Genomic DNA, 16,819 nt, shown 5'->3' with positions numbered 1-16,819 from the left:
AAGACTTTCTAAATTCTTTTAGCGGGTATGAAAGCACAAAAGCTTGAAGACCACTGCCCCAGACTTCTCTCTTTAACACAGAGCAGGGCTGGTGGAAGAAGAGCAAAATGAAAAGGGAAGATTCTCAAGTGGTCCACCCTTGTCTCCTAGCACCGTGGAAAATACACTATGAGGAAAAATAAGCACAGAACGCCCAGCCAGCCTTCGGTAACACCACTGCTGTTCTTTCCTGGCCTCCACCTCCCTTTCTGAGCAACCTGGAGTTCTCACTCTGCCCCTCCCCCTTACCTCCCTGTTAACAGGCCTCCCCCTAGACCATTCCTTCCTCACAAGGTACCATACTCCAAAGTGGCTCTGCTCCCGCAGTCTCATTTCATCACCCCTACCCTCACATGTAGCTGATCTAAGCTAAAATGTTACATGGGGGCAACTATGTGGTTAACCAATGCCCCGTGTCATAACATCCCTCAAGGCCCTCAGTGGGCTAGCTACATTTTGAGAGATTTATGTTGGGATTCTTAATCTAATGGAGCCTCGAATCTGTGGAGTTTCTGGTCATTCGGAGAGGATTATGAGCACCACCCTGCCCAAGATGCAGTGACACCCAGTCTTTGAAGCCAGGCTCTGGGCAAAGGATCCTGACAATTCAGAGGAATCCTAAAAGAACCACCCACCCTCATCCACTTTTCCCTTTGTTCTCCAAACCTAATCCTGGAAACACTCTCATCTTACTAATTTCCCAGGCTTGCCACCCCACATGTAAGTCTTTCTTCTCCTGGCTTCAAACATCTAAGTTGGAGGAACTTATATACTACACATCTGGCACTCTCACACATGTCACAGGTTGGGCACCAAGCACTCATCTGTATATATGCACCTAGCCCTTAAGAGGAACATCTCATTTCATCCCTCCTAGGAATCCTGTGCAATGGGCTTCCCAACTCCCACTTGGTGAAACAGGCCCAATTTGCCCGAAGTCACACAGCAAATGTGGATTCAAACCCAGGTTTATTCATTCATTCAAAAATGAAGTTTAATAAACTCCAGAGTATGCCAAGGCCCTGTGTCATGTACTAAGCAGGAACAAGGTGGTGAAGACAGACAGACAGAGCCCTGCTCTCAGAGATCTTATGTTCCAGTGAGGGAGAATTAAGCAAGCAGGTTGAATGGAATCAGTCTGTCTCTTTCCCCCTCTACCACACTCTGGGAAACCTTGGCCGAGGGTTCTAACTTCCCTGAGATACAGGGAGGAAGCATGTGTGATGACAAGAACATGGCCTCTGAACTCACAGGCTTTGAACAACACAGACTCGATTTCAAATCATGGTTCTGTCACTTATGAGTGTGAACCTTGGGCAAACTGCTTTATCTATCTAAGCTTCCATTCCTCAAGACCTTGGGAGTACCCCTCCGTACGCTTGTCCACTCTCAGCTTTCATGTCTCAGCTCCAATACCACTTCAAATAAGCCTTTCCTGACCACTGATTCTAAAGTGTATTCCCTCCAACCCACCCCTCCTTCCAGTTATCTATCACACCAGCCTACAATTTTATATAACAACCTGAAATCCCCTGGTTTATTTATTGAGTTACTTGTTTACTGTTTTCCCCACAGTTAAGGGTCTTTGTCTGGTTCAAAGTTATATCCCTAGAAGAGGGGAATAGTCATGGCCTACAGTAAACCCTCAATAAATATTTGTTAAACAAACGAGTAAATCAACCAGGCCAACTGAACAATGCTTCACAATTTTTTGTGTGTGTGTGGTACGCGGGCCTCTCACTGTTGAGGGCTCTCCCATTGCGGAGCACAGGCTCCGGACGCGCAGGCTCAGCGGCTATGGCCCACGGGCCCAGCCGCTCCGCGGCATGTGGGATCCTCCTGGACCGGGGCACGAACCCGTGTCCCCTGCATCGGCAGGCGGACTCCCAACCACTGCACCACCAGGGAATCCCACTTCACAAATTTTTAATAAATCATTTTGCAAACTTAACCCCGAGGTTTATTCAACTTATAATGACTACTAGCTGTTCAACTTACCTAATTGATCTGATCTAAGTCCAGCCCATGGGTACCTTCTCCCCAATGAGGAATTACAGGACTCTGACAAATATGACTTTTTCCACAGAAAGTTTCTCTGGTATTCACTCAACCCCTGTAATGCAAAGTACAATTTGAGTAAAACGTAATTAATGGAAGTTGTTTTAAGGTAGACATCAGTAAAAATCATTTCTGAACCTCTAAAAAGAGTTGAAAGACTTAAGACTGATAATTAAACATAGAAGAGGTCCTTAAAAATAGCTCCCAACATTGACCCAGCCCTGTGCTACCAGTTCATAGTGTTATATCCTTTAATCCTCACAACCACTTGAGACAGATGTTACAAGGATTCTGAGGCTCAGAGTGGCTACCCTTTTGCTGGTTGTCTGATTCCAAAGCCTGAGGTCTTGTCTGATAATGGGTGGCAATCTAAATCCTCATCACTATAATTATCCTAACTAACGAAGTTCTCACCGAGTACACAATATAATATAGTATGCCTAATCCCTTTTGAAGTTTTGTAAAGTCAACCAAGAAAAGCCAAATTCCCTCCCATTCTGGATGCAAACCCTCAAGATAAAAGAAGACAGTCAGGGCTTGTGGAACACTGTGCTCAACTGTTATGTTGAAGGGTGCTTGACCATGACAGCTACCAGCTACCTGGAACTATTAACAAACCTTAAACAAAGGCACAATTGTGAAGAATGTGTATTTCTTATACCCTGTCTTTATCTTGTCAGGGTACCATTTCTCAAGCCTTTAAAAGACATAACACACTTTAAAGTTTTAAAGGGAAGGGGTCTTAAAAGCTAAGCTGTGATGTGGTCCATAGGTGTCCCAATCTGAAGCCACCGTAGTTCCCATTATAAAGTGCCCTCCATCTACACGCCTCTGAGCTCTCCCCGCCCCCACCCACCCAAATAAATCCACCTCAAACCATCTAACTATTCCACTCGGCAACTCGGAAGTGAGTGTGAGCGGAGAGGGGGCTAGGTAAGAGGACAAGAGCAGCATCCTCTAGGATGGTTACAGGCAGGATCGGGAGCTGACAGGCTCAGCAGGGCCAAGGGGCGCGGCCCAGAAAGCCAGTGAGGCTCCGGCGCCCTGCACCCGCCCTGTCCCAGCTCCCCCCATCAGGCTTCGGCCCCCGGGGACCCCGGCCTCACCTTGAAGCGCACCGGCATGTCGCCCGGCGCTGGAGCCCCAGCCACTCCGACAGTTAATGGGACAAAAAGCCCGGAGGGGGCGGGGCGACAACAGGAGGTTCCCTAGCAAAAGCCTCGGCCCAGCGTCCCCGACTACGCGCCGGCGCACTCCGCGCTTGTCTCCTTGAGCCGTGTCGTTCTGCCTTTCCCCGCCCATTCTGAAGACTGAAAACCAGTAGAGACTCGGAGAGCCCCGCACCATCATTAAGATTCGACCAATCAGTGCTGGAAAGGAGAACGCCCGCCTCCCCAGCCAAATCCCGGGGATTGATAGAGATGGCGGGCGGAAGGCCGGCCAATGAGGCTCCCAGGCCCGGAGTGGGCGGGGCCCCGCGGGAGCTTCGTCCTGAGGAGAGCTCGACGGCGTCTGCTTTGTCGCGTCCTGGGCACCAATGGGTCTGCGTACCGCTGGGATTCGTGAGTCGCCGGCCTCGCTGGACCCAGGTTCTTCACGTCATAAAACAGGAAGGTGTGTTTTTAGTTCCAACATGTATGACAGAACGGAATGTTTCTTTGTATGAAATGAAAATATTCAGGTCTGTTCTTTAGAATATCAATTCCTGCCGGCGACAACCGTGCTACACTATTTACTGTCACGTCAAAAGGAAGAGGCCAGAAAATGAATATGGCTTACAGGCCAAAAAACTTTTTTACTGAATCGATAGACAAACTGCTGACTTCCCAGTGATGTTCTTGCCTCCCACAACCCCCACCCCACCCCGCCTCCGCCCAAAAAGATGTACATGTAGCTCCTAGATTAGGAAACGTTCGTTAATGATGCTTGTGAGTCTCAGCTTCCAAAGCTTCAGCCTTGTCTCTCCTCTCACCCTTTTTAAAAATAAAATTCCACTTGAATTTTACAGATTTTTGCCATCATCAGTATATCTTGAGATTCTACCATTGACAGAACACTGTGCTGACCCTGGCGATGGAAAAGTCATAAATTGTCCAGATAGTTCTCTAATATGCTTGGGGAGAATGAACGTATATTTTTTCAGTACTATTGTACAATGTATCATGTGCTAAATTTCCAAATGAGAGGTATGAATGATAAACGAATTGGAGGAAGGAGTCATCCCCAAGGTCAGAGGTGGTTAGAAAAAGCCTCAGGAAGAAATATTCAGACTTAGCCTTGAAGTTTAGAACTGAAATAAGTAAAGAGGAAAATGGGACAATCAAAGGGCAGATGTCTGAATGGAATGCTGCCAGGCTTTTTCCAGAACAATGAATGCAGTTTCATTTTACTTTTGTCATTTGTTGACTGAAGAAAAGGATACCCTCTTTTAAACTTTCAAATATTATTAATCCTTTCTACAGCGGCTTGTCTTCTGAATCCTACTTGATGTCTCTGTTCTTCTTCATCATCACTGAGATACTTAAAATTTCATTTGAAGGAGCCATCTGATATATGAAACAAAGATAATATTAAATTAGTCCCTATGCAGCCATGCATCCAGAGGGCCCTTGATAAATGTTAATTAGTGATGACAGCATCTCTGTCGTGTAAATTAAGAATGGCACAAACACACAGTGGAACATAAAACAAAAGTCCTCTGCAGGAAAGCAGCCCAGACCTTACAGGATAGGAAAGACACAGATCTGGTTGTACACAAAGCTTTGTTACCACATAATGCTAAGGTGAAATCAGTAAAAGTAAGTATACAGAATGTAGCCTGTCTGCCAAACAAGGGCAATGATAACTATAGTCGAACTCTGCTGAGCAGGGAACAAATGTCAAGAAAACCAAACAGCAGAATGTAAAAAATGACTTAGTCACAACCTGAGTTTGCTGAGATGTGTTATAAGGACTCAAGGAAGACGAATAGTTTACTTTGTTATTTTTAAGAAAAGCCTATTTCAGTTTATGAGCCAAAGATGTAGAAATGAAAAAAGCGACAGTGTTGCTAAAGGAGAGTTTTGTGGCCTGTGTTTTACCAGCTCCTAACACTCTCCACTACTGTAGGCAGCAGACCCGGTACCCCACAAAGTTCCACCCAAATGTTCTGGAGAGTGCCTAGGAAGTGTCTCACATGTGCTTACAGCTACCACATATAGTTTGCCCAGCAGCACTGCCACTTCTTCCAATAGCCACACATCTCTAGGTGTCACTCTTCTTGCTGGCCACCAACACTTCCTGTGGCCTGAGTTACCACAGGCGCAGCATGGAACCTCCTTGGGCTATTCAACCCTGGCGGGAATCTGTGGCAAATCACCTCCGTACATTTTTTGTGTTACCCTCTATCGAATGAGTACCAAAGTGTCTTACAGAGCTTTTCCACTTGTATTTTAGCCTTCCTTCTCTCCAAAGGACTCAAGGTGAAGTCCATTGGGTCTAGGCCAGAAAGTAATTCCTCAAATGATAGATCGAATTCCGTGAGATGAGGGTGTCACAACTGGCTCCCTCTTCCCTTTCTTGATTTCTCTGTTTCTCATGCAAATAGATTTCTGTTTATTGCCTGTGAGAGACAAACTGATACAACCTCTATAAAAGGCAATTTGGCAGTGCTTTTCACCCAGTAATTCCACTTTTGTAAGTTATCTTACAGATATACGTGCCCAAATGTGAAAAACCAATTCATTTAATGTTGTTGACTGCATTGTTTATAGTAACAGAAGTTGGAAGCAACTTAAATGTCCATCTGCAGGGTACTAGTTAAATGCATGATGGTTCCTCCAGGGACCAGAGCAGGAACAGGCGGTGCAGCAGGTCCAGACGGCAGTGCAGGTTGCTCTGTTCCTTCGGGCTTTCTGACCCAGCAGATGTCAAGTACACACTATATCCTTCAGGGTGCGGTAGGGAAAACAGAAACTACCAGAAGCATTTCAACAGAGAAAACTTAATATGAGCAATTGGTTAGCTGTTGGAGAACTTTAAAAAGCTAAATGGAGAAAGAGAGCATAGTAATTCCAAGAAGCGGCTCATACCCTGGGTCTGGAAGAACAGAGGGAAAATGTTGAGGTTAGTCAAGCACAGCTCCAGGCTGGCTGGAGACACCTCATGGGAGTTGGTCAGACCTCTGAGAAGGAATCACTGCCTAGTGGTGCTGGTGCCTCTGAGGGGACAAAATGAGGCTGCCCCCCAAAAAAGAAAAGGGAGGCAGAAGGGAAGGGAATGAGGAGACTGCAACCAACTGGCACCATGTAGGTAAAGGTCATTGCTAAGGGGCTGCAGAGAGGAAAAGCTAGTAAAAGAGAGCATTCCTGTCTCTAGAGTCTGTCTTAGCACACCTAACAGGGAGCTAGCAGGATCCAAGGGGTCTGCAGATTCCAAAGGGTGAGACTAGAATTGAGACAATAGCTTATTAACTTGAACGCCCCCATGCAACCCTTAAAAAGAAAGAAGCATTTCCTTGAGCTAACATGGAATGATTCCCCCCTCTCCCCCTGCCAAAAAAAAAGGCAAGTTGTAGAAGAGCTTGTGTAGTATACCGTCAGCTGGGATAAAAGACAGACAAAAAAAATAAAAATGATGTTATGATGGCATCATTCACAGACATTTTTACCCTCATGAGTCTAACTACATTAGCAGCAGCTATGAAGATGAGCATTTTACTCATAGTTTCTAATACATGGAAATTTTGTGGTATTGATAGTTATTAAGGCTGTCCTCCTATTTAAAATGATGCTTTCCATTGACCCGTTCTAGAGTCATTTTGATTTATATATATCCCAATAGGGCTGTTGCTTCTTTTAGAGACAAAAGCATATCAAAATCGTTTAAAGCAACTTTTATTTGTACTTGAAGTGTAAATATACTACTCACTCTATTAAAAACAGAAAGTCGATCACTTCACAAATCTAACAATCTCCCATCATTTTCTCGGTAAGAATTGAAAGATTGGAGAATTTGTATTTGCCTCTAACTATATTTTCATTTAACAAACAAAAATATGTTATCTATAAGCAAAACACTTATACAGATAACAAAGTTGAAGAAAGAAGATACAGTGAGTAACACACAGCCTCTGCCTTCAAATGTGATTGCAATCAGATGAGGGAACAGATGCGTACACAAAGAACACAGGAAATGATAGAGAGAAGGAAGCAAAGAAGGGGCTAAATGTGAGCACCCTGGTATTCTGAAGATGCTTTTAAATCTAGAGCCAGCAAGTTTGATCTAAGCCTGGGGACTAAAGAGCAGACAGGATAAGGCAGCTGCTTTTAAATTCCATCCTGGGAAACACCTGACCTAGGTGACCTTTCACTTTCTCTTTTGTTATGCCCCCAGGTAGCTGAATCCAGGCCAGAGATCAGGAAGATTTTAACGAACACTTACTCAAGATTCTTTCCCCAAAAGGTAAATTACTTGCTGTTTGTTGTCTCTCTTTTTTTCCCTTACTGCTTCAGAAATAAGAGTAAAGCTGGTTTAGAAATCACCGTTTTAGCAACATGGTGATACGTCATCCTTGCGTTTGCATGTGTATAATTTACTCTGAAATACTTTACAAGGTAACTGAAATTCCAGTTTCCAGGCTCAGCAATGCTCTGGCACTTGTAACTTCCCCTCAGGTCACACTTATATGGTCTTCCCTTGGTAAATCTTGAGTTCAGCCTTTGCCAAAAAGCAATCAGTCTGACCACTGCTTTCTTTGGCGTTTTTCCATAGGTAATAACTGCCTTTTCCTCATATGAATGAATTTCTGATTGCACAACTGAAAAAAAAAAGTGAGAAAATTAAGTCAATGGATTCTGTCTTGGAAGCAAAATTTCTGGCATTTCACATTAATGTCAGTAAGAAACAAATAAACAGGGTCTGTGATTAAGACTTGCCAATGAGCCAAGTGCAGTTTGCCCTCCAGACTTTTAGCCCCCATGCCTTTGTTGACAAAGAAGTGTCTGGCTTTTGAATCAGTGGGGCACCTTTTGGAGGGACTCCAGCTTCTCCTGACAGCACAGACTTTGTGTGTGTGTGAGGCTGTGGGACTCCTTGCCATACAAGGCTATAGTGAGTAAAGTAATTCTCAGTAAGGCATAAACCACTGCAAGCCTTACATACCATAATAATGTTGTGTCTCCATGCAACAAGACACAGAACAATATTGGGGGCACAAAATTCCTTTCATTTTAAGGCCTTCACTGTTGAAGATTCTGTTATCTAAGAATTACCTTCCCTTTTCTTCACTGAATATTCATTGTCTTAAATCACCACCCCTACAGATTTTTCTAGAGTTGCTAACTCGGCAGATTTGGAAGCTTTAATTCTCTTACCACTTAAAACCAGATGTCATGTCTTAAGGTCAGATCAGAGGACACTACCCACCTGCCTTCCTAAGAACCTTGTAAATATCTACTCTATGCCAAAATAAATTTTGAAATGTTCTTTTATCACATAGTTGTGTATATACACCTTAATAACTGCAGATCAAGACCAAATAGCTCTTATTATTCCTTCTGAAATCAGTTTTTTCCATTAGCATTGCTATATCAAATATCATAAGGGACCAAGAATTTTTCAGAACATAAATCAGTTTTCCTCTCCTTAGTTGACTTATAATTGTTGGTTCCCTTAAGAAATTTTTATTTGAATTTTGCTGAAGCCATGAGTTCATAAAATCTTAGTACTACATTGTTAATCCTTTACTCTCAACTTCTGTTAATTGAATTAATGATGTTTGGCAGTGTAGAGAGTGATATGCCCAATTGTGAAATACACTGAATGTATGAATTTAAAGAAGTTGTTTTCAGTATCATTGAGCATATGCCTATGAAATAAGTTTTAGGACTAATGCTTGTTTTAGTTAATCATAGCTGTGGTAGATACTGAGGCTGACTCATTCCAAATCCATTCCAACTTCCTTCTCATGTCCTGCAGAAGCTAGAAAGCTAAAAATCCCTTTGACCCTAGATGCCTTTGCAGCTGAAGTTCAGGTGTAACCTACATTCTGATGACAAGAAGCACTTACATAAAATGAATTAGATGGAAGAAAATGAATTGGAAGAAAGGCAAAGCACAGGCATCTACCATGATGGTGTAAATCATGGCAATAACAGCAGCAGCCTGGTTCTGAGTTAGCAGCTTCCTAATTACAGGAGAAGTGACAGGGTTCTGGAACCAGAGCTTGTAACAGTGGCTTGTCAACTTAGCAGGGAGTTTCCTGGTTCGACAACTTCATGACTTTAGTGACTCTGTCATGTAACATGGCCCCAGAGTCTACTTCTTCAGACTTCCCAGTGATTCTGTAAGCTACTCATATCAATCATCCATTGCCACAATAATGCTCCATAACAAACATTCCTAAATGCAGCAGCTTAAAACAGTAACCATTATTATTGCATGAATCTCTTGGTTAGCTGGCCAGTTCTACTGGTCCAGGTTGAGTTTGGCTGATCTTACTGAGCTTGCTCATGTGTTTGTGGTGTGAGAGCTGATGGGCTAACTAGAGGCTGACTGGTCTCAGATGGCTTCAGCTAGGACAACTCATCAGTGTTCCATGTGGGCCCTCATCTTCCAGCAAGCTAGCCTGGATAGAGATCCAAGAGGAAGAGCAAGGTGTGCAAGGCCTCTTGAGGATTAGGTTTACAAACAGCACACCATTTCTACCACATTCCATAGGCCAAAGCAAGAGTCAAGGGGTAAGGAAATAGACTCAATCCCTTGATGTGAGGAGTTACAAACTCACATGGTAAAGGAGGAATGAAATTTGGGGCCATTATTGCAATAAATCTGTGTCAACACTGAATACTCTGAAAATACCCTTTCTGTTTTGAATTGCTAGAGTAAATTATGTTCTCTGCAGTTTAACTCTGACTTGCACAGTGGTGGGTTAGACGCTCTCATTTACCTCCAGTCCCTCTTAAAACTTTAAAAACTGACAATAAATGAGGAAAACAGGTACAAACTGGTAAGGTCAAAGAGAAAGGCAGAGGCAACAATGGCAAAATAGAGATAGCAACACATACTGGCCATATAGAGAGCAGTCTGTGGCAGACTGGGTTCTCTGGGAAGCAGACCCCGGGATGTAGTTGCATGTGCTGAATGTTTGTTAGTGAGGGCCCTGGGGGTCCATAGCTGTGGAGGGAGAGCAAGGGAGCAGGAGTGAGCAGAAGTCAAGATGCAAGGCAGGCCTGACCACAGCCTCAGGTAACCCCCTGGGGAGTCCAGAACTAACATGGCCTGTCAGAGTTGTTCTGCGTTGGGCCATAATAGGCTTCCCTAGGAAGGGCATGGCCTTGGGCAAGGTAGCTGTCTGCAGTGAAGGTGATCCCTAAGGGGGATGATAGCAGAGAGCACAGCCAGTAGCAGCAGGATTTGGACAGCGCATCATTGTAAGCATCTTCCTACTACGCAGTCAGTGTTCCCAACTAGTAGCATATATTTGAAGCCATAGACCAAAAAACCTCTGTTCCCATTGGGAGCTAGTCTCAGTGCAACCATTAGAGTCTTAGGCCCCAAACCTTCAGGAGTGAAGATGGGTACCTGTCAGCACTAGTGCCCTTCATTTCAGGCACTAGGCCTGAATTTCGCTGTGCCCTTTCATTCCCTCTGCTGGTCTCCTCAATGTTACCGTGTGGCATGGTGTTATAATGGGCCTCTGCAGAAGACCATCCGTAGCCTTGTATTTCGAGAGATTCTGGTAGAGTTGTTGCCAAGCAAACAATTAGGAGAGCTGGATCCAAGGGCCAGCAGGACATCCTGCTGATGGGAATTGGACAAAAGGCAAAAGAAGGATGGGAATCGGAGCTGAGACGAGCACAGGAACCCCTACTCTAGAAGGGAGCAAGGAAAACAGAAACTGGACCTGAGCATCTGGGCCCAGAACTTGTCTTTCTACCTATAGGTGTCTAAAACACAGTATTAAGGAAAATTATCAATATTGGTGAGCCAAAAAGAGAAAAAATACTGGCTCCCTAAAATTAATTCTAATTAAAGTCATTTATAAATTGGCTACTACCATACATGTCATCAAGTGTGTGCTCAGTAAATTAATTGGAAAGCTAAACTCTGCAATTATTGAAATATGGATGGTCATTAGGGTTTTCTACTACTTCCTTGTGATCCAAGGCTCACACCATAGCACGAGAGAACACATGAGCCAGAGGGCAGCTTCATTCTCTTCTGATGAGAGAAAACTCTGTGGAACAAATCCATGTTTCAAACAAATGTTCTTTTTACAATATAAGCCACTTTGTTATTATAGTTGTGCTGTTCTCTTGATCGTGGGCTTTTATTGTTAAGAAAGTAAGTGTCTGTTTCCAAAATGTGTTTCATCTTAGCCAAATGCAGTAAGGTATGTGCAAACACTTTGTGAATTGAAAAGTGTTATAGAAGCGTGAGCAGTTCTTGTTATTAGGTATTAAGAATGGTCTCCTTTTATACGACTCCTCGTATTTGCTGTTCCTAAACAGTGGAACTCACATGGTTTAACAATCTTTCTTTTTTCTTTTCTTATTGAGGTATAATTGACATGTAACATTACATTAGCTTCAAGTGCACAACATAATGATTTGATATTTGTATATACTGCAAGATGATCACCACAATAAGTTAACATCTATTCTCATACATACTTACAAAAATTTTCTTTTGATGAGGACTTTTAAGATCTACTCTTATCAGCTTTCAAATTGCAATATAGTATTATCAATTGTAGTTGCCATACTGTACATTACATCCCCATGACTTACTTATTTTATAACTGGAAGTTTGTACCTTTGCCCCCCTTCACCCATTTCTTTCTTTTTCTTTTAATTAATTTATTTATTTATTTATTATTTTGGCTGTGTTGGGTCTTTGTTGCTGCACGCGGGCTTCTCTAGTTGCAGCAAGCAGGGGCTACTCTTTATTGTGGTGCGTGGGCTTCTCATTGCAGTGGCTTCTTTTGTTGCGGAGCACAGGCTCTAGGTGCATGGGCTTCAGTAGTTGTGGCACACAGGCTCAGTAGTTGTGGCTCGCAGGCTCTAGAGTGCAGGCTCAGTAGTCGTGGCACACAGGCTTAGTTGTTCTGCGGCATGTGGAATCTTCCTGGACCAGGGCTCAAACCTGTGTCCCCTGCATTGGCAGGTGGATTCTTAACCACTGCGCCACCAGGGAAGTCCCACCCATTTCTAACATCATTAATCTGTTAGTCTCAAGTTTATTATGAACATACGTTTTCTGATTAGTGTTATTATTGTCTAATATTTATTGAGTGCTTGCTACATCTCTTAGGACTGTATATACTATATCAGAATGGTTCTGTCAGGAAAACAGAGCCACTGTAAGTGGTATAGGAAGTGTAAGTGGTATATGCAATGTGGCAAAGGAAGAGAATACATATGGGGAAGAAAAGATCCTGTAGGAATTTTAAAAGGAGAGAATCAATAGCTTTTACTTTAGTTGTGAAGAGAGGGCTATTGGATTGTCAAGTCTCAGGGTTGGAAATGGTCCTTAAAATCTGGTCACTAGTCTGGCCCTTGAGACAGATGCATTGTATTGATGAGAATGAACTTGAACATGCAATTTCGCCCCCCTAAATTTATTTAGCAAAGAAATACATGTGATATCTCCAATTGTATGTCTTTAAGGCATCTTAATATTAGTCAATCCAAATGACCCCTAATTTCTCACCCTTGCATCTAAGAGTTTCCCCCTCCATCCTTTTAGTTGTTTAGGCTGAAAACCTTGGCTTCATCCTTAACTTTTCTGTTTCTCTTACATTTGGCATCCAATTCATCCACAAGTCTTGTCTGATATGTATTCAAGGTTTATCAATAATTGGATCATTTTGCACTATCTCCACTGATACTATACTAACTGTAAGCCACCGATAATGTTCACCTGAACTGGTATGGTCTCCTGGCTCCCACCCTTGGCCCCCGTACAGTCTGTTTGCCCTCACTGGGGCTCTGCACATTCCCCGTGCTTGACTTCTCAGGGTGGGCCTCCCCCAGGATGCATTCTTGGCCATCTGCTCTCCTATCTGCCTGCCTTCTTCAGAAAGCTAATCCATTTCCATAACTGCAATTAACACCTCTGTGCTGATGACTCCCACCTGTTGTTTTCAGTCTTCACTTCCTGTCAGAGTTTGGACTTCCTGAGAGTACTAAGCACAGTGGTGGTCTAGCACAAGCACTGGAATCAGACAGCTTGGGTTTAAATCCCAGTCAACTCCATAAACTGCATTAACTGCTTAACCTCTTGTCCTTCATAAAATGGGAATAATAATAGTACCTATCTCAAACAGTTTCCATGAGGATTAAATGAGTTTACATGTGTAAAACACATAGTGCCTGGCACATAGTAAATAATAAGCATCAGCTATCATTATTGGAGGTCATACTGTCACTGCCAGCTATATTTATACAACACCAGACTCCTCATTTGCTTCTCTCCCCCTTTAATCAGTTCTCCTCCAGTTTTCTATGGGGTCTCTAATTCTCAGACCCACCGATTTGAACATTGGAAATAATTTTTGACTTACCTGCTACTTAATTTCCTTTATCCAGTCAGTGACAGACAGGCCTTGCTAACTTGCCTGACTTTTCCTCGAAATGCCACTTACTCTTTTTCTTTCCTCTCCCTCCCTCTGCTGTGCCCTGGACTGGCCCCCATTGGCCCCCATGTCCTCGCACTGCCACAGCCAGAGCAGCCACCTCCTCAGTAGTCTCCACTCCACGGGCTCAGCCTCCAACCCCCAAGCCCTGGAAATCTTCTAAGAGTCTCTGTCTGTTGCTCTGTCCTTCACTCAGAAGCTTGCTGTTCTCCTCTCTTTCGACTTCCATAAGGTGGAGAGTCCTCTAAGTAGAGAGAATTGTCTAGAACTTCCATAATGAAGCTCCATTCTGTGCAATCTTATTTCCTTCCACTCTTCTGCTTTGCCAGCTCTTTCGCCCACTACCCCAAGACCATCTCACACTCTTTCTGGCCTCTGCTTTCTTGCATGTTGTCCTCATCTGGAATGCCCTCCTCACTTTTCTTCATCCAACTCAGTTCTACCTGTTCTTCAGCCCAGCTCAAACTCAACCCTCTCCCTGAAGAGCATAAACCCACTTAATCTCATTCTTTGTGTTACTGCAGCACCTAAAACCAGCATTTGATTCAGATTACATATTGTAGCATATTACTCCATGTAGTTTTAAATATGTCATATTTTATGTGTATTAGATAAGATCCTGGAAGGTTGTAATGTTTCCTAAACTTCAGCGTTCCTGCTCCACCTCTTCCCTACTATACACATAGGGAAGACATAAGTAAATGGTAAAGATTCAGAAAGCCTTGATGAGAATATAAAATAATCGTAATAATAATAATACACATTATATACCAAGTACTCATCTAAGGAGTTTTACATTTATTAATTTGTTTAATCCTCACAATAATCTTATAAAGTAGAAATATTATTAACCCCATTTTACAACCAAGTTAACTGAGGCACAGAGAGATTAAGTAACTCGCCCATGATTAATTGCTGACCCAGAGTAATCTTTACATATGGAGATATATGAAGGAATGCAAAATATAATCTACGAAGACTGTATTGTAGAAAATACATTGAATACCCAAGGAAAAGAAATCCTAGGATTCATCCTCACTTGTTATACAAAATATAATAACTGCATTTCTGGGTTGTGAAGGGAAAGTAATAAATAGGGATCACTTAAAAAACAATGATGCAATTTGTCTTCTCTTTATTTTTCTGATTCTAAATGAATCACAGAGATGACCTGAAAAAGCATCTCATCCCACCTTCCACCTCCCCACTCCCATTTTATAAGTGAAGTCACTAGGATTGCTTTGAGAGCTCACCCAACCAAAACCATCAGTTGTTATGAAATAACAACTGTGTAAATTGGCAATTGCCCTGCCCTAGGAGGCTCATGTTCCATGGCATGCTCTGAAAGTCACGTACTCTTTTCTTTATCTTGCCACAAGGAACAGTTTGTATACATACAAATGATGAAGGGCTGTATTAACTTGTGTCTGAAAATCAGTTAAGTATTCCCCGCAAATAACAACTCGCCCACACCTACCTGAACTCTAGGTCTTCACTCTTCAGAAGAGAGTGCAATAGGGCCAAGTGGTCCCTCCATGGCTGGCTGAAGAGCCTGCCCTCTTTTTTTTTTTTTTTTTTTAAGCATCTTTATTGGGGTATAATTGCTTTACAATGGTGTGTTAGTTTCTGCTTTATAACAAAGTGAATCAGTTATACATATACATATGTTCCCATATGTCTTCCCTCTTGCGTCTCCCTCCTGCCCTCTTAACACTGAAAGCACCATCCCCAAAAGCTGGGATTTCCCCTCCCCGCAACACTCATCACCTCCTGTGTATGAAGAAAAGACTGTAGCTTGTCTCCAGCACACAACTAAGGTGGTGAGTTGAAGAGTTGAACAAATCAGTCATTTTCTGTGGCCTGAATAGGAATCTGTACCTCTTGGCTTTTTGTTAGAGGAGGGAAAAACAGTGACCTGTTACCTCAGAAAACTCTGCCCAGTAAGAGGCTGGCCCTTCAGAGGATCTGCCCTGGTTGCCACACAGGTTTTGCAGACCTGGTTAAAAAGTTCTTGAAATGGTTATCTTTGCTTACAGTAGTAAGTTAAAAAATGAAATGAGAATTAAGAAGCCTTGTAATATAATTAATATTTCATACCACCTCATTAGTATTTGAATATGTTTTTGCTAAGCTCAGATGATTTCCATACAGGTGGGAAACTTCACATTTCATTTTATTACAAACAATTAACAGCACTTTGAAACAGTAGTTAGTTATATGTCATCCTACCTCCAGAAAAATATTTGCGTGTGAGGAGGTTTGAGCTGCCACAGGCATTCCTGACTGGCGTTCAAGTGGATTATTCGCTATCTTGCCTCTAGCATCTATTCTGCCTTAATGGCTTCTATCCTCCAACACTGCTGAAAGTGACTTGAGGCATTACAGATTCCAAAGGCAACCTGCCAGATGAAGCAGAGAAGCTGCAGGAAGCATACATTGTGACAGAAAAGTGAATACAGTTCCCCTGAGACAGGCGTGCATTAATATAACCATGGTTTTTAATCTCCTCAGATACTCTCTCTGTAACTATACATGCCTTGTATAGTATGTTCAAAGGAAACATGAATAATATCTAACAGCTGGACTCTTTCTAGTACTTTCTTATCAAGTCCTTCTAGTTTGCAGCTTTTCGGAACAAAGAGTGTCCCTAATGCTTAAGCCCAAACGCTTGACTTATAAACTTAGTGTAATGAACCCTGTCAAAATTTTATTACCAATTGGTTTGTACCATAATATATGTATGGAGCAGCTATTGTACACAAGGATGAGTTATTGTAATGAACTTTCCATTTGTTAGCTTTCTCTTAACCCCGGAAATTGTAATGTCTCCTTTGTTTTTATTTTAGCCAGCTGCCATTTAGCCAGCTGCCATAAAGATAGCCATCTCCATCTGATTTCTTTTGCAGCTACAATTCACATATTAAAGTGGAATCCATATCTTTCATCCTTCTTGGGTGATGTACAGAAAAGATCCTGTCCACAACTGGTCTGACACCTGTGTGTTCTCTCTCATAAAAGCCAATGCCAAGCTAAATCTTGGACTAGGTTTAATCATTACAGTCCTTCTGGACCCCACAAACGCCAAGGCATTTGCTCCACAAGACA

General features: G+C 42.7%; 1 protein-coding gene across 4 annotated transcripts in view; it reads right to left on the bottom strand.

The window, feature by feature from the left end:
* Nucleotides 1–3,221, bottom strand: part of MDM1 (Mdm1 nuclear protein) — a 28,195-nt gene extending 24,974 nt beyond the window's left edge. For all 4 annotated transcript variants that reach the window (XM_065887418.1, XM_065887419.1, XM_065887420.1 and 1 more), the window contains exons 1-2: nt 3,204–3,221; nt 2,038–2,152 (exon numbers count right to left, since the gene is read on the bottom strand). In XM_065887418.1, coding sequence (XP_065743490.1) covers nt 2,038–2,152; nt 3,204–3,221 — 133 coding nt within the window. The remainder of the gene's footprint in view (nt 1–2,037; nt 2,153–3,203) is intronic.
* Nucleotides 3,222–16,819: the final 13,598 nt, after the last annotated feature.

The sequence above is a fragment of the Phocoena phocoena genome, chromosome 11, assembly GCF_963924675.1.
Source record: "Phocoena phocoena chromosome 11, mPhoPho1.1, whole genome shotgun sequence".
Classification (NCBI taxonomy): domain Eukaryota; kingdom Metazoa; phylum Chordata; class Mammalia; order Artiodactyla; family Phocoenidae; genus Phocoena; species Phocoena phocoena.
Note: the sequence above shows the minus strand (reverse complement) of the source record. Positions and strands in the feature narration are given on the sequence as shown.